Source organism: Pithys albifrons, chromosome 1 (assembly GCF_047495875.1).
Source record: "Pithys albifrons albifrons isolate INPA30051 chromosome 1, PitAlb_v1, whole genome shotgun sequence".
Classification (NCBI taxonomy): domain Eukaryota; kingdom Metazoa; phylum Chordata; class Aves; order Passeriformes; family Thamnophilidae; genus Pithys; species Pithys albifrons.
In genome coordinates this window covers 9,998,488-10,016,256 of record NC_092458.1, presented here as the reverse complement: position 1 = coordinate 10,016,256, position 17,769 = coordinate 9,998,488, and the positions used below count along the sequence as shown (strand labels likewise).

The 17,769-nt window shown below is 38.4% G+C and overlaps 1 protein-coding gene across 4 annotated transcripts in view; it reads left to right on the top strand.

Moving 5' to 3' along the window:
- The first annotated feature begins 131 nt into the window (after positions 1–131).
- Positions 132–17,769, top strand: part of MOSPD2 (motile sperm domain containing 2) — a 34,781-nt gene continuing 17,143 nt past the window's right edge. Inside the window, exons 1-7 of one of the 4 annotated variants that reach the window (XM_071558888.1) lie at positions 133–219; positions 440–506; positions 10,176–10,331; positions 10,947–11,033; positions 13,587–13,741; positions 16,209–16,269; positions 17,455–17,493. In XM_071558888.1, the coding sequence (XP_071414989.1) occupies positions 211–219; positions 440–506; positions 10,176–10,331; positions 10,947–11,033; positions 13,587–13,741; positions 16,209–16,269; positions 17,455–17,493 (574 nt within the window). In that variant the 5' untranslated portion in view covers positions 133–210. Of the gene's footprint in view, positions 220–439; positions 507–5,699; positions 5,744–10,175; positions 10,332–10,946; positions 11,034–13,586; positions 13,742–16,208; positions 16,270–17,454; positions 17,494–17,769 lie in introns of those variants that run through there. The other 3 variants (XM_071558980.1, XM_071559160.1, XM_071559067.1) reach the window with 3 other exon arrangements.

Genomic DNA, 17,769 nt, shown 5'->3' with positions numbered 1-17,769 from the left:
CCTCCCGCGGCCCTTCCTGGCCCGGCGGAGCCCCCGAATCTCCCGCCACGAGGAGCGTGCCGGGAGCGCGCGGGGCGGGGCGGGGCTGCCGCGCGGGTGGCACCGCCAGGCCCCGCCCCCGCCGGGGTCACGCGACGCTCCATCCCCTTTTCCCGCGGCCCCGCGCGCTGCCGGAGCCGCCTCTGTGCGGGCGGCAGGACCCACAGGACCATGGCTGAGGTAAGTTTCAATTCCCCTGCCTCCTCCCTGCCGCTCTCCTGCCTTCCCTCATAGCCGCCTGCTTTGCGTCCCCTCCCCAGCCGCCCCCGCCCGCCGCCGCTCGGGGTTGTCGGGCGGTGCGGGTGGTCGGGCCCCGCCGTGCAGGTGAGGGGCTGGGGCCGTCTGGGACCTTGGCCTTTCCCTTCCTTCCACGGCCCTCCCGTTCCTTGTTTCCTTTCAGCAGCGACAGGATAAGGCGGCGCTGATAAGCGAGACACGGCGGCGTTTCGAGGCGGAGTACCTGCCAGGTGAGCGGGATATGCGTGCTCGGGCTTTCCTCTCTGGGTGTCAGGTGCCCCCTTTTCCAGGTGATTGGACGTTTTGTGCCTTTCTGTAGAATCAGTTGGGTTTGAAAAAGGCCTCCGACAACGTCGAGTCCAACCTGAGACAGACCACCACCATGTCAACTAGTCCATGGCTTTCAGTGCCACGTCTAGTCTGTCCTTAAACAGCTCCAGGGGTGGTGGCTCCACCACCTTCCTGGACAGTCCATTTAAATATCTGATCACTCCTGTGAAGAATTCCTTTTTAATGTCCAATCTAAGCCTCCCGTGGTGCAGCTTAAGGTGTCCGAAGCTGTGGGTGGGGATGATGCAGAGCGGGTTTCTGTGCTGGTGCTCGGTGCTGTCTGTCTGCTGGGTCGCTGTCTTGGGCTTCGGCACCTGTTGGGGCAAAACTCAGGGTTCGTCTGCCTTGCTGTTGTGTTTGGTTGGCTGTGGAGTGAGGTCTGGAACACTGCTGTGCTTGGTGCTTTTTGGGCATAAAACATGGGGAAGGAGGAAGAGGAGACTTCTCCCCTCGATGAGTTTGCCAAGGGAAGAGTTGCGTTTCTGGAGTAACTCGCACTTGGAATTGGCACAGGCCATAATTAAGATCATGTTGTGTGTCCAGCTCCCTTCTTAAGCGCAGGTACTTTTAAACTTGTAAATGAAGGCTGGGAGATGGTGGTGATGCCCAGGGGAGAGGGAAGACTGGGGTAAGCCTGGCAGGGCTTCCTGTTATTTCAAGGTTGATTTGCATTGCTTATGATGGAAGAATATATAGTACTAGAGTATGCTAACAAGTATAGTTAGCAGTACATTTTATTATGACTGTCTAGAGACTTTACGTTAAAAACATGCTTTTATCCAATTTTTAATGCAAATACATAAGAGCCCAGTAGTTGTATTGCCTTCATCTCCTTTAATATAAGCCTGAGTCCTGCAAACATAGGCCTTGCTTTGATGTTTTAGATCAGAATTATTTGGGTTACCTGGCTCTCACTATTATGTAAGAGTTACATGCTTCTATGAATTCTTTGTAATTGACTAGAACATATTTTTCGGAAACCTGAAGGGTGGTACAGCTTTGTCTCTGCCAACTTTCATAAGGGAGACTACTTTCACCTTGGTTAGAGATGACCTGTATATCTGGCAAGATGACAAAATTATTAGAAAGTCTTGAAGTGGAGAGCTTCTTTTACCATTTGGTACTTATTAATGAATAAAGGTATCTTTGTGAAACTCTGGCTCAGGTGAGTGGAGAATCATCTTAAATGCTAAATTCTTTTGGCTCTTAATGTTTTCAGTTAGTGTATATTTTCATATGATAGGTGATTCAACTGGCATTATGTTCTATTGTCCCAGAGTCACACTCACAAATAATTATTTCAGAAAAGCTAGAACTGCTTTGTGGCAGTTGCTGCAGAAAGGGAGTATTACCCTTTCAGTTGACCTATCCCTTAAAATCTTGCAATTCTCTAAGTTTCTCTAGTTGTAAGGAAGCCTCTGTTGGGCTGGTTGATATGGCCATTAAAATAATTGAATACTGTTGCAAGGTAAGCTGTAATCCTATTTGTAGTGTTTAGAACAAGTTTTTCTCAGTAAGCCCATTTTTGGGTCATGGTTTAGGGTTCTTAGCCCTTTCAAGAAAATAGGATTAGGACTTTTTTTAAGGCTTTGCCTCAAATTAAAGAATTCCAAAATGAAATGAATGTTGTCATGCCCACTTACAAGTGTGCAAAACACAGGATTTTAGTTTCTTGGTAGTCCTTCAATCTTTATTGTTTATCTTCTAAAATGAGTTCTTTTGTGCTCCCTCTTAAAAGGAATGTGGAGGTCCATGTGTGCAGACACCCCCAAACCTGTGACTTTGTGGTATAAGGGTACAAATGGTTGCTTCATATCCAGAAGTTCTAGTCTGCTTTCAAAACAGCATGATTAGGCTACACTGAGAACTTTATCCTTTCTGTGAAAGTTTAGTGTGGCCATAGAATTGTGGGCCTCTGCAGGGCAAACTTTGTTGCATTACAGGTCAGCTGCAAGAGTTAGAAGTGGGAGTTTTCAGGCAGTCACATTTCTGGAGGTTGCACCTGTCACTGTTATATTTTCCTTCTGAGGAAAGCAGTGTGTAACTGGTTATTCTAGGAACTTGGTGATTCTTATCAGAGATGGTGAAATGGTTCTTCCATATTCTGTAACTCACAGTTACTGGTTTCCTCCTGCACCCTGCCATGCAGGAAGAAATGGTAAGAGTCACAAAAGCTGTGTTGACCTTACAGTAATGTTTATTTTTGTTGTGAAATGGAAACTTAGAGGCCCATTGAAATCCTCATTTTTCATTGAAATCACTTATTGGTAGAATGCTGTTTTTACATTAATGTAGAATCTACAAAAACATACTATTATATAGCTGGTTCAAAAAAGTCTAATATTCCCATATATACTGGATGTTACTGTTTGATATTTCAGATAAAAGTTATGACAACATAATATGCTGTAGTCCTGATAATTTTCAAGGTAGGATGGGAAGAGTTTTGTTCAGCAGTTGAAAGCACCATAAATCTGTTTCTTGAATCATACAGTTGTTTCATTTTTGTGACTAAATCAGAAAATTGTTTTGTTAGTCAGATACAGTGTGGAAAATAGTGTCAGAGAACCTTATTGGCTCATCTCCCAAAGGTTTGCAGAGGAACTTTCTTGCTGAAGTTCTTCAGCAAGTTTGACTGCTCGGGGATTCTAGAAGGAAAGCTTGGCCACTGTTGGATCTTATCTGCAAAGCAGTGTTCAATATTAACTGAAGTCTTGTGGTCTCTTCAGTTAACTTTCTAGCTGGATTCCAAAGACAACTTCAGTTCTTGTGAAGAATTTATGTACCAATAATTAAAACTCTTGCATTTAAGAGGCCTATTTCCAATAGTGAAAAGTTCCCATCAGTCCAATAGACTGGCAAACACTGTCTGATGTAGTAGGTAGACAGCACTCTGACTTCACAGTTTTTGGACCTAATCTCTGTTTTGTCTCTTTGGATTCTTTGTGAGAAGTAGTGATGTAAATTATTTTGGTGGTGAAAGGAACAATGAAAACAAAAGATTGTTTTCTAGTACTGACTGGTACTAACAGTGTTTTCTAACAAACAGTCATGTCTTTTTCTGTACTGAGTTTTCATTCCTTAGAGGATTGCTAAAATTAGCTTTTATTTCTGGGCTATTGCTTTTCATTTTAATGTTACAGTGGAAATTATTTTTAATCACATCTTGTTAGGTTTTTCCAGTTAATAGGTTTTCTTCACATTTCATTTTGCATATTTAACATTTCTAATTGCCTGTATTTCCTGTCCCTCCCCATTTATATCCTTTTACCTTCCCTTTTTAGGCAAAGCTTAATTTTCAGAAAAAGATTTTGGAAGAAAGGCTTCCCACTCCAATTTAAAGGATTATATTTCCTCATGACTTTCTTTAAAGCAGTAGCAAATATGTTTTGTTGATTATATTGTCTGATTACAAATAAAATGTTAGACATGGTTCATCCTTAAAAAAGTGATATGACTCTTGTAAATGACTCCTGGGTTAATATTTTACATACCTGCTTATGTCTTTTGATGTGCTGAAAAAGCTGCTTTCCCTAGTTCTTGGCTTTCAGACTGAGAATGGTGGAAGGACGAGTTAAGATATGTATTTTTACAAAAAGTTTTGTAGTATGTAAGACTGAAACTTCTATTAAAAGTAGTCATTATTGTCACTGAAAGTGTTCAGTTTTGCTCGTTTATCTCATCTTGTGAAGGCAGACAGTTGTTTATTGTTACTTGATGTTATTGAAATAATTCCTTATTAGATGGAAATAGTTTTGTTTTCTTTATCCCTGTCCTTCTATGGCTACTGACCTTAAATTGTTTTCAGTCTTGCTGATTTCCTTCTCTTGCAATTGAAGGCACATACCTGAATTATTATAGTACTCAGCTTCATGTTTGGCATCAACAAGCCAATTAAAATGGGTTTCCTTTTTCTAGCCAAGGTCAGAGGAATAATTAAGACCATTTCAGACTGAGACTTCTTGGCTGAAATAGCTTTAAGGCAGTAGTTAAATTGAGAGTCTTTGTATAATGGAACACTTGACATACATTTTTGAGTTGCATTTTTCCCCTACTTTGTACATTGAAGTGTTGGAGTTTTTTCCTTTATTCAAAAGCATGTAGTTGCTATCCCTACTTAGCTCTGCCTGTGGCTTGTTCTGTAACATTTCTTTTCTAGATAAGAGTTTGTTCTGAAGGGAGGAATCATTCAGGTTTTGAATTCTCAGCTTCTCTGGATTAATTTAGTGTGGGACTTAGCTATGCTGCCTGATTTTGAGTTCCGTAGTCTTTCTTCTGTGTTACTGTTGAATATTCTCAAATTTGCATTATTTTCTCCTAAAGCATGAACACTGGAAGAAAACACAGCAGCCCAGCATTGGTCACCTGGAAGTCACAGAACTGGTCAGGTTGGAAGGGACCACAGTGGGGCATCTGGTCCAATCTCCCTGCTCCGGCAGGGTCATCCCAGAGCGCATGGCACAGGATTGTGCCCTCACTATTCCTGAATATCTCCAGGGAGGGAGACTCCACAGCCAGTCTGGGCAATCTCTTGCAGTGCTTGGTCACATGCACAGTAAAGAAGTTCTTGCTCGTGTTCAGGTGGAACTTCCTGTGCATCAGTTTCTGGCTGTTGCTGCTTCTTATCCTGTTGCTCAGCACTACGAAGAAGATCCTGTCCTGTCTCAATCCTCTTGACATCTTCCCTTCAGATTCTTACAGATATGGGTGAGATTCCCCTTCAGTTGTCTTTTCTTGAGACTGAACAGGCCAAGGTCCCTCAGGCTGTTATTGTAAGAGAGAAGCTCCAGTCCCTTAATCATCTTTATAGCCCTCTACTGGGCCTGCTCCAGGAGTTCCTGGCATTTTAAAGAGATGGCATTGAAAAAAGAATGATGAGATATTACAATTTCTGCATCAAAACTTAACTAATTCTTCTAGTGTAAGTATTGCAGTGAAATTTGTATTCATTCAGTTTTGTGGTTGTTTCCAGAGCTGTTATCTGGTGTTATACAAGACCTTTTATGTTGAAACATAGTAATTAACTGATACAGTTTCACTGTAAATTTTTCTGCTTGAAGAAGACAACTATTAAAAGGGTAGAATGTGCTCATGGAAAGAACACAACTCCTCACTTCTGTGGAAAAAAAAAAGCAAGGCAAGTAATAAAAAAAGCTGCTGTTCAAACAGAACTTTGTCTTCTTCTAGTCTTTTCCCTTGACCTCAAATGGTCAATCAGGAAATGAAAGTAACCTAAAGTAACTTTTCAAATTAAGGGTAAATACTTGTTAAGGTTTGCTCACTCACATCTTCCTGAAGGCTTCTTAGCTAAAGGAATAAAGAGGGCTAATTATGTCCTCTTCTCCTTGCTATTGTCACTGTTATTCCTTCACCTGTAACTTGAAATTTGGGGTTGATGCTCTGGTAAATACCAAATTTGCTATGCAGATTACACTTTTTCTTGCTTTTTTGGATCTGAGTCTTGTTTGTTTTTTACACAACTTACCTGTTCAATGGAAAAGTGATGTAGCATTCCTGTTTTTCCTCTTCTGTGGGCTATGGAACTGTTCTGTGATACAGAAAGATTTGAATCTCTTAGACTAAGGGAGCAATCAGGTTTCTAAGCTTCTGGAGTATGAAATGTTTCACAAAAGTCTGGCTCTGCTGTTAAATACATGGTTTTCTCTATCTCTGAGCAAAATTAGCTGTTAATGCTGTTCCTTATATTACCTTCAGTTGAGGGTGACTAAACTCTGTCTCAGCTCTTAGTGGCAGTTCTGCAAATGTGAAGAAACAAGCAACTAATTTTCTATTGAGAAAAGCATCAGTATATGTTTACAGCTATCATAAGTGGCTAGGCTTGGAGATTGTTTGCAGTAAGTTACTTCAGTTTATATTTTCACCTGAATTTCCATTTGGATAACCCTCAACTTCTGTTTCCTTCTTGGCTTCTTAATTATTATGCAGGATGTTTTTAAAGTTGAGAACTCCAAATCTGTTATTTTCTTTCAGCTGCTTCTGATTTAACTCCAGAATTTTCTAATAATACAGTAAATGCATTCAAGTGTTCTATGACTGATTTAAAATTAGAAACATTCAGATTTCACAGTCTAGTTTGAAAACAGGTTTCCAGATGTCTGTAAAATTATGCAACATGTACAAATTAGAAAAGGAATTCCTCCTCTGAACCGACACATTTTCAATCCCTGGGTGCTTGGAAGGAGTCCAGCAATTTCATATCACTCTGCTTTGTATGTGTGAGCTAAAACACCTTTCTTTTGAGTTCACTTTCTCATTGTAAATTTTACTTATTTTGTAGCAAGAATGGGATAAATCAGGTAAAAGTCATACAGTAATCACTACTCTTGCTGTTCTGTCAATCTTGTTCAGCTTATCTGATTCAAATACTGGCATTCTGCAAGTTCTTGTGGATGCAGAATTTGCCTAGTTGTTCCCCCTGGTTTAGTGTGTAATGTAGCATATATGTAAATTCAGATTATATGTGCCTTGTGGAGAATTTAGTTGCTGAAGAGAGGGGAAAATGGTTTTTTCAACTATCTCTGTCTCTGAATCCAGCTTGCTTCCTGCTGGTATTGGGAGTTTGGATAAAACATTTTCTCTGTTCACCTTTCATTTTCTTAAAATATTCATAAAGTTAAATATCTGTATTTTTTTAAATATTATCTAAGTTCAGACTTGGGAAGAATTTGTTAGTGGCTGAGAAACATTCTGAGGCTTGTTCCACATAATTATAACAGTTTTCAAATTAGTTTGATAGGAGATTCACAATTCTGTCATTTTGGCAGTTGTGCTCAGACAGATACTGAAAGCAAAGAAGAGAGCTCCTGAAAGTGGTGTGAAATGTTATCCCATTAGTTTTTACAGAATCACAAAGTATGTTCAATTGAAAGGGATCACAAGGATCATCTAGTCCAGCCCTTAAGTGAGTGGCCACTACAGGGGTCAAACCCACAACCTTGCTGTTACTAACACCCAGCGCTGACCAACTGAGATAATCTCAGGGTCCTCGTGGTGGATTTTCTCTTTAATTATACAAATCCCTTTTATAAATAGGATATACATGGGCTGTCCTGTGGTGTAATGGAGAGCACTCTGGACTCTGAATCCCAAGGGCCTGACTTCCAGTCTCAGTGGGGACAATCCCCTGGCAGTTCAATGCCTTCCTGACATCCCATCCCATCAGATCTCGGATGCTCAGCAGGGTCAGCCCTGGTTAGTACCGGGGGCTGTGACAGTCCTGAGGACTTCACTGGCACTGTCCAAGCTCGCTCGGCCGTGGCAGATGGACCTGAGGACTTAAACGGTGGGGCTGGTTCTGTGCATGCTGTGCCTCACCTAAAACATCCACTGTGCAGGCTGGAAGGGCACACCCATGTGGGGAGAGCCCTGCCCAAATCTGCATTCACGAAGTTTGGCCATACATACACACACCTGGGACAGATCTCAGCGAAATGCTTGGCTGGTTGTTCAGTTGTGGTCACTCATAGCTGGAAGCTGGTGCATGTTTGTTAGAGGTTACTAAAGCAAGGTGAGCTAAGGTAGCTCAGGCACTGGAGACACCTAATGCTGATATCAAAGTAAATCTTTGATCTCCTAAAGCCCTGGTTTGCTGTGGCTGTGAGTGGGAAGGTATGGCTTGAATAGCCTGTTGTACCACAGTGAATAATGCACAGTACAGCTGGTCTAGCATGGCTAAGAGAAGCCAGTGACTCTTACTGTGCCTGGCTGTGGTTGTGCCAGCTTGGCTACTGCACATGACGGTGTCTCTGAAGGGAATATGGGTTGGAATCCATGTTACATGAAGAGAGGCTGTGGAATCATTCTACCCTTTAGCATTTTCAGACCATGACTGAAAAAAGGTACTTATCCTGTTTGAACTTGAAAATTAGCCATGCTGTGAGCAGGAAGGAGTTAGGACTGATATTAATTAAGTACTGTTACCTTTTCTCAGGCAAAATTGCCCAAATCCTGTATCATTGGGACAATAATCAAATTTCAGATATGCAGAATTTTTGCAGTCCATCTGTCATTTACCTAGAGCCATAGGGAAGTTAAGCATTGGTGCTGAGTGATCACTTTACTGGGCTTAGAATGTAGGATATCAGCTGTTTGGTGCAAGAATGGAAATGGTGAGAGAAGGAACTTAAATAGTTACAGAGGTTTTAGTGGAGTCTTTTGGGCAGAGGAGCAAGTAGGAGACTAAGATTAAGGAAAATGTGATTTTAGGTTGGTCTAAGGAACAAGGGCAAGGCAGTGAGACGGGATCAAGAGAAGAAGAAATTAAAACCTAGTGAAGAAGGAACCCAGTAGATAATGTATGTAGTAAGCAGATGTGAAAACATACTGGAGGGAGTGCAACTATAATAACTCTTAGTAGAGGGATACATTTAAAATTGGTATATTCTTGCAGCTATATTGACTAATTTTTGACAGGAAACAGTATAAATTGAAAGACAAGTGAAGTCGGTCTTACCTTGGCATGAGGACCAGTAAAACTACAAATATTGGCAGAATTTAATGGGGTCCTTCTCATAACATCTTCCTCCAGTTGATTGGAATATGCATCCCCAAACCATCTACTCATAGTTTGTTCAGAGCCATCATAATTAAACTGCTTAGTAGTTGAAATTTTGAGGTTTTTGCTGCTGACAAAGGAATAGTCTTTCCAATACATGAACATTATCATTGATTTTATTAATGAGCAGTCTTAAATTCATGCTTATCATGGAAAAAATAATTAAGTGAATAGCTTAAGAGTTTAAGGTTTTTAGTAGCTATCAAAGATGTGTATATCAGTGTCTGTTGCTTTCAGAAGCCTATTTCTGTCATGGGGTCTTGATTTACATTCTGTTTATACCAATTTCTCAGACAGAGGAGCATTGTTTTAAAAAACAAGCCTTTGTTTAAAGACTATGTCTTCTAGGAATAAGTCCACTTGGGCATTTGTATTTTACAGACCTTCCTGTTAGAAAGTAAATAAAAGAGCAGCAACAAGCCTTGGAGGCTTTTGTACTCCTCTAGAGTTGCATGTAGTTAGTTTGGTTGGGTAACACTTTATAACAATGTAAACAGTGTGATTTTTTTTTTTAAAGAAGACAACATTGCATATGCAATTATGTATATTGTGTGGTCAAAAAGAATAATTTTAACATTTGTTGCCTGACAAGCTGATGCCTGTAAGTTTGAGAACTCAAGCATGAGCTAGTGGTGCTTAACATACATGTTTATCAGTACAGACATTCTTAGACTATGTTAATTACAGAAAATTGATTTTAGGAAAATTACACTTCTACATGCACCTTCTTGTTTGCTAATGTTTTTCTCCTTGAATAAGAATCACAGAAAATACTTTTCTAGTGAGAGTAACATTGTAGTGTTCCTGAATATAATCACAGTAGATAGGTAGTGTTGATGAATTTCTCATGCTATGCTTTGTTTGCTTGAATTTGAAACTGCAAAAGAAATTCTGTGTACCCAGTAGATCCTTATATATGTACACTTGACAAATCTCTTCATGTTTGTGTAGCAAATGCTATATTCTTACACTTATTTATTTATTTATTTGCTAGATAAGTCAGATAAATATGATCCTAGAGATGTGGAAAGACTTCAGCAAGATGATAAATGGGTTGAAAACTATCTGATTTGGCGTCATGATGTTGTGGATGATACTTTAAAGATGATTGATGAAAGCTTTCAGTGGAGAAAAGAATATACAGTTAATGGTAAGCTATGTTAGGATTTTGAAGGTGTATGTTGCTTTCTTGTTGAATTACAACTGACTTTTATATGTAGTTTCATTAAGCACCTCCTAAAGGTTTTGCAAGTATCACAGATATTTTTTTTTTCAGTTCTTGCTCAGCTTTCTCTTGTCTCTTTGCATTTGCTAGAGTGGGGTCCTAAAAAAACCCCCACAACAAACAGGGATCTCTTGTTCATTGTAGTAGCATTAGCCTGGCACAGTAAGTAGAAGAGATCTCAGTTTTGTGCTGTGAGAATGTTTTGAAAGTGAGCTCTATCTACAGGACTTCATAATCTGAAATAAAAGAAAAACCAAGGGGGTTGTGCAATAAAAATAAATATTTGCAGCTTTTTTTTTTCTTACATAGGTTATTTTATTCTTATTTCTCACTAAGTAGATCCTACTCTATAGCATGAGAGTAGTAGAAGATAGTAAAGATTTCAAATTTTCACAATATTTGCTTTAGTAAAGGCCTCAGAAAGTAGTTTATAAAGATATTTCTGTATTTTTGTAGCTAAACCTTTGCATTTTTAGGTACTTAAGTTACAAAGTGATTATTAATATGGTTACTGAAATAATATTTCTTTTGTCTCTGTAGACTTGTCAGAATCTGTCCTTCCAAAGTGGCTGTTTGAAATTGGTGCTCTCTTTCTGCATGGATATGATAAAGAGGGCTATAAGTTATGTAAGTTACACAGACTATATTTTCAGTCATTTATTGTTATTTTGTTTACAGCATTTTAGAATCTTTGGAAAATAAATGTTTTAAGAGTAGAAGTAGGTACATATTGGCAAATGCTTTTACTAGAAATGATAAGTTGGTAACTTGGAGTATTTCTTTGGATCACAAAAGGGAAATGGGTACACTTTGTCAGCAGTTTTTAAAAAAATCATAAACCTTCTTTCTATTTAAAATGTAGTTTTAACTTTCCTGTTTAAGCTCATTGTCTCTGTATCCCCTGTGGTGAGTATATGGCCAGTATAGATGTTTGTTGCTGCTCTGCATTGTCAGTGCTCTGCTGGCAGCTCACCTTCTTACGTACTGACACTGGTTCACAGGAAGGTCTGCAATGGTTTTGATTTGTTGTTGATTTTTTTTTGTCACTGGAATGTTCAGAAGCATCATGTACAGCTGAGAATTGTTGGAGAATGAACTTTGAAGTTGTGTGATTAACTTCTAGTAGTGAAATAGTAAGATTTGCAGGGATGCTGTAAATATTGCCTGAAATACTCATGTTTTTTTTAATAGTGTGTAATATGTGGTCAGTATTATTTTGTACAAATAATTCTGTTGTAACATCTCATATATTTACTTTTAATTGTGTTTAAATTCTGTGAGGCAAAAAAGACATTTTTAAAAAAGCACTTTCCAAACCTCATGAACTTTGACTAATCTTGAACCTTGTTAAAAACAAACAAACAAAAAAACCTCCTGTGCTGGTTTAAAGGCGAACCAGCAGGGGAAATGAACTCACCACGAGAGAGATTGTAAGTCAGAGCTAAATTTTAATAATAATATTACAATAAAAACACTGACACAAAAGGGAAATTGCTTTCAACTCACAAAACCCCAGCAGTATAACCCAGTGTCCTGGGGCACAAACCCAAGGGGGTTTGTTTGCCCTTGTGCTGAGACCCCTGTGGTTCCCCCAAGTCCAGAGCAAAAGGAAATGAAAAACCTGTTGGTGCAGGCCAGGGCTGTGGTCTGGGCGAGAGCGGTGATCTCCTCCTGTCAAGGTCCTGCTGCTCCTCTGGATCCGTCGAGAAGTTCCCAAGATCTTACCCACCACTTATGTACCCTTAGGGAGCACCCAGTCCCTCCCCCTGGGTGGGGACTCACACAATGGGTGATTAACTCTGGGAGCCAGGGGGTGTTGAACTGTTGATGGCCCATTAGCAGCTCCGCCCCCCTCAGGCTGAGTGTGAAGGTGATAATGGCTCCCTGGGCAGCTGCTGCTAATGGCCCATTATCCTTGGGGAATGAATAGAGGGGGTAGAATACACAGCTTTGATCACCCCCACACAGGGTTAGCTGGTCCCTCCTGCTGAACTAGGACACCTCCCAAAACCCCGAAACAACAAAACCACAAACACACAAAAAAACTCCAAAAATTTCAATCTGAAACTTTGCCTTTCCTTCTTTTTTTTCAAGAGTTAGTTTCTAACTCCAGAGATACGGTCATTGCTGTGAAAGATTGGATTGTTGGTGTGCTTTAAACACAAATATAATAGTTCAGTGTATGTTCTGTGTTTGAATAGGACTTTCTCTTAAAAATTTGAAATTACAGAGTCTAGTTAATACACTATTTAAATGTTAAAACATTTAAAAACAATTGCTTCTTTACATGAAAAAACTGGATTTTATCTACTTTTTGCCATTGGAAGTAAAAGATGACATGGAGAAGAAATCTGTTTTTTACTGATACTTCCCAAGCTTCAGGGAGAAGAATATTAAGAGTATATCTAAAATTATTTTCAGGCTTGCCTTATTTTGACATGATAAAGGTACTAAAAATGAAGGCTGCTCTTCACATTACTGCCATGAATATTTCTTTTATCACTTCAACACATAATCAGTAATTTGGTTTCAGACATTTTTATAAAGCCTGTTACTTTGAATTATACTTATGGGGGTTTTTTGTCAAAAAAATGGGTCTCTGTATGACTCACCTTTTTTTATTCCAAGTGGATATGTTTTGTGCTTTCATTTATGCAATATTGCTCACCTTCTGGAATTTTTCATTTTATTTTAGGAAGAGCTGTTTGTTTTTATACAGTTGATAATGCATGTATAAGAAGTTTTTCAAAACACAACTACAATGCTGGAGAAAATCCAAACAGAAAGAGAAACAAATTTTACAACAGCACATAAAATACATACTGAATGTAGTATGTCTGATGACCATGTGATTTAATTTGAAATTATGATCTAGATAAGAAGTAGTATTTAAATGCATGAGAAGTATTTTTCCACTTTTTCTATTTCTTCTGAGCTATAATATTTTATATTCAATTTTTAAAAAATTCCATCATGCAAAATGTGAGCAAGGAAAGGGGGGTATGTGTAGAGGTGTCCAGTTGTTTTTCTTGTTGTTCAGTGTCCACAAAACCAGCAGAAACGTAGAATGCAAACTCAGAGGTGTTAATAAATTTCAGTGGGTCCTATACAGTCATGTGCATAATGTTTTCTGTTGATTTGGATCTGTTGTTTCAATTTTTGTATGTGTTTTTCTCCAAGTTTGGTTCAAAGTGAAACATCATACGAGAGATCCTAAACAGCAACTTGATAAAAAGAAACTCGTAGCTTTTTGGTTAGAACATTATGCCAAGAGAGATCATGGAAAGCCCTTGACAGTGGTATTTGACATGGCTGAAACTGGAATCAGCCACATAGTAAGTATTTTAATTGTCTTTTCCTGATTGCTTTTTCAGTTATTTAACCTGTGTTCCCAGAAAAAGGGAAGTCCCTGTGTAGTGCTTGACACCTAAATAACTCAATGATTGATTGTTGACATCAGTTTTATGTAGGGCTTTTTTCCATGACATGAGCAGTTTGCAAGATGCTTTGTTACATATTAAACTTTGTCTTCTGCAGCACATAGAAAACTTGCTTTTAGTTTGGTGACTGAACTGAATCTAAGCTAGTTTAGATTGCAAGGTGGAGATTTTGCCTATCATTACGTATTTTTAGATTTAATCTAACAAGTAAAAATCTCAGATTGTAGGTCAGAAAAAATCCTATTTCTATAGAATATTGAATTTTTTCTTACCAAATGCAATGCTGTTCTATTATAGAAATGGCTAAAACTTGTTCTTTCTCTTTTTTTGTTGCTATGGCAAGAATGCATTTGAATATAAGGAAAAAAAAATCTAAAAACTTTTCTGCCTTTTGCGGGCAAGAGAGCTAATGTTGCATTATTAGGACCTTGCAGCTTTGATTTGACAAATCACAAACTATGCCAGGTTGGAAGGGACCCACCAGAATCATGGAGTCCAGCTCCTGGCACTGCACAGGACCATCCCTGAGATTCACACCATGTGCCTGAGAGTATTGACCAGACACTTCTGGAACTCTGTCAGGCTTGGTGCTGTGACCACTCCCCTGGGGAGCCTGTTCCAGTGCACAACCACCTTCTGGGTGAAGAACCTCTTTCTAATATCCAACCTGAACCTCCCCTGACACAATTTCAGGCCATTCCCTTGTGTCCTGTCACTGGTCACCACAGACAAGAGATCAGTGCCTGCCCCTCCTCTTCCCCTCATGAGGAAGTTGTAACAGCAGTGAGGTCTCCCCTTAGTCTTGTCCAAGCTGAACAGACCAGGTGACCTCAGACACAACTCCTTATGGTTTTCCCTCAAGGCCCTAAATAAGTATAATTTTGAAAGGCAGGATCAGTGCTCTTACCTGTGCCATGAGAGCTGTCTGTATTCCACTCCTAAGGATAATACTGAAGCCGTGGTTTTGCATAAAAAGAATAAAGGATTGGAATAATTTCCTTGCTGTTAAAGATCAATTTGATTTGGGTTTTATGGAGTATATTTTAAAGCTACTTCTTTCCAGTGTCTTTGAGACTCCCAGAGACACAATCTCAGCAAGTGCTGTCCCTAAGTGTCCTATTGTACAGTTTCCCTTTATAGTTAGTATATTTGTCACAGGAATATTTATAATGGCTGTTTGCAGATATGTAGAGTATTGATAAGTTTTATGTCAAAAGAACTGGTGCTTCTGAGTTCCTTTCCAGACTGTGCCTCATTTGTTTGATCCATTGCTATGGACATCTACTCTGTTGGCTTTTATCACTGGTATGCAGCAGATAATTCTAATAGCTCATGCTTTGTTGCACCAGTTCAAGGTAACTAGAATAGATGCAGATATTGAGTGATCTGTGAAATCTATACTTGTCATCCCATACTTTCATCAAAATGCTGGATCTATCCCTGTAATATCTGATAGTGTTGCTTTTGGACAGGCAACAGGACAGAGAGCAGCAGCCTTGTTAATGGAGGTTCTAATCATTACTTGGGAATCTATGACTATTTTTATGCTGTTAAATGAAAGATACTGCATTTGGTACAAGCAACAGACAGTTCAGGTAAATGTATCTATTGGAGGCCACTTTCTGCCTCTAAAGGTGCCAAGCTATCATAGTCTAGTAACTGAAGCTACTGATAAAGCTTCAAGTTGTGGCTTGTCATCTTACACTGTATTCTGGGGTGTTCTTTTCACTCTGTCCACAAATGTTTTAACAGCTTGTTTACATGACTCTAGAAGCCCCTTCCTCGTAGCACTTTTACTTTTGCAACAGGCTTTGGATCCTCAGTCAGAAATGTTTTGTACTGTTTCTGAAAACTCACAATTTCACTGCATTACCACAAACTAATGCAGAAACCAAAAATACTCTTTAAATGAAAACCTAATTTTTTTTTCTTTTGGAAATGTTCTATTTACTGTAGTACTATATTGAACAATATGCACGATAACTGTTGAAGGGAAATTTCAGTATCGTTAATGCTTTTCCTTGTAATGCTTTAAAATAATCTGTCAAGCTACTCTAGTGCTAAAGATTTACCTTTTCTGCACGTCTTGAATCATGTTGATACTCCACAATAGTTTAGGTGCTCAAGTTATTACACTGATCACAGGTTTGTTGACTTCTTTCCCTGGTCCTAAAGCTTTGACCACAATTCTGCAGCAGTTTAATGAAGTGAAAATCACTGCATTGCATTTTGATGATGTTGGTAGTATGTGTAAAATCAGAATATGATTGATTAAAGTATAAGTGTCTCATGATATTCTTAACTAAGCCTCTATTTTTAATGTCTTGAATTACATTGCATTTATGCTGTGGTTTTGTTTTAGGACTTGGATTTTGTTCGGTTTATTGTCAACTGTTTTACAGATTATTACCCAAACTTCCTCAGTAAGTATTGTATATTAAATATTAAGCATTGTAGAGTTCTGTTATAAGAGCCTTTCATAATATGACAGAAGATGGGGGAAATGAAGGATTTGGCATGTTCTTTCTGAAGTAACTACATGGAACATCATGTGGATGTTGCAGATTCAGAATATTCTTGTGTTTTTAAGTCTGCACAACTTTGTATTGTAAGTCAACTTCAAATTTATCAAAAATCAATTGTCTTTATGAAGCAGTAGTCTAATATGGGTTTTTACATACTAAAAATTAATATAAACCTACAGTAGAACTGAATGGGCCTGTTATTTCCTTTGCTTGTTGATAGTTGGGTAGAAGATATACAAACTGGCATGATAGTTTGTATCCTGTAGGATTCTTTAGGGGGCAAAGAAAGCTGTAGAAAATTTGAGGGAACAATGGTTTATTCTGAAAATGAGTAAGGCATGTTTGGAAAACCCTGCATACTTGCCTGCTAATTTTTTTATGATTAGACAAATATATATTTTTTTTTATGATTACCAAATAGCTTTTGCCAACTCATCTTTAAACGTATTATAAATTTTAGGTGAAAATGTTTGTGAATATTGAAATTTTGTACAACTGCTTAAACTCTGAATATTACATTTCGGATTGCTGATCAAAGTTCAAAACTTTGATCAAGGCAAGTGCAACACTGTCTTTTTTTACATTCAAGAGAAAAATTTTGAAACACTTCTAAGTATTTTCAAAGTTATATGCTAAAACAAGGAATACATGGAAAAAATGGATTTACAAAGGCCCACAATATTTTTTTTCTTTATGAAGAGGAGGTGGTGAATATACCAGTTGAACTCATTTTCTGCCAGTAGTTGCTTTTCTAGGTCAGGTTGAGATCTTGCCTTTCTTTGCTTTATTTGAGAGATTATTAGTAACAATATGTCAGAAAAGTAATATCCCAGGATCACATAAACAGTGTGGAACTTAGAATTTTATTATGTTTTCCAAGCAAACAGCTAGTTGTTTTATCCAGTAATAGTAATAAGTTTATACATCTTAAAAACAATTATACAAAATTGCTTTTACAGGGAAGTGAACATGGAGGTGTATAAGTGACTTTTGGCTTTTTACATTAATATTATTGCTGTGCTTACTCTTAAACAGAGAACTGCCTAACACTTGATGTTCATCTTTTTTTCTTTTTCTTTTCAGCCAAGATAGTAATATTTGAAATGCCATGGATAATGAATGGTAAGTTGTTGTTTGTTTGTTGATCTTTTTCTTTTCAGATGGCAACAACTTTTAAAACTTAGAGGTATAAGCAGAAATCATTTTTCTGCTCCGTGTAGATACGGATGAATGGTGGCATTTATTAAGCACCCATCTTTAAATCTGTCAATTTGAAGGTTGCTTACTTTTCTTTTTCCTTCTAGGATTGTATTTTGGATCATACATTAAATGAAATCCATATTCATTGTGTTGTTTTTAAAGGTTGGGAGACCTTGAGAAGTACTTTATTCCTTAAAT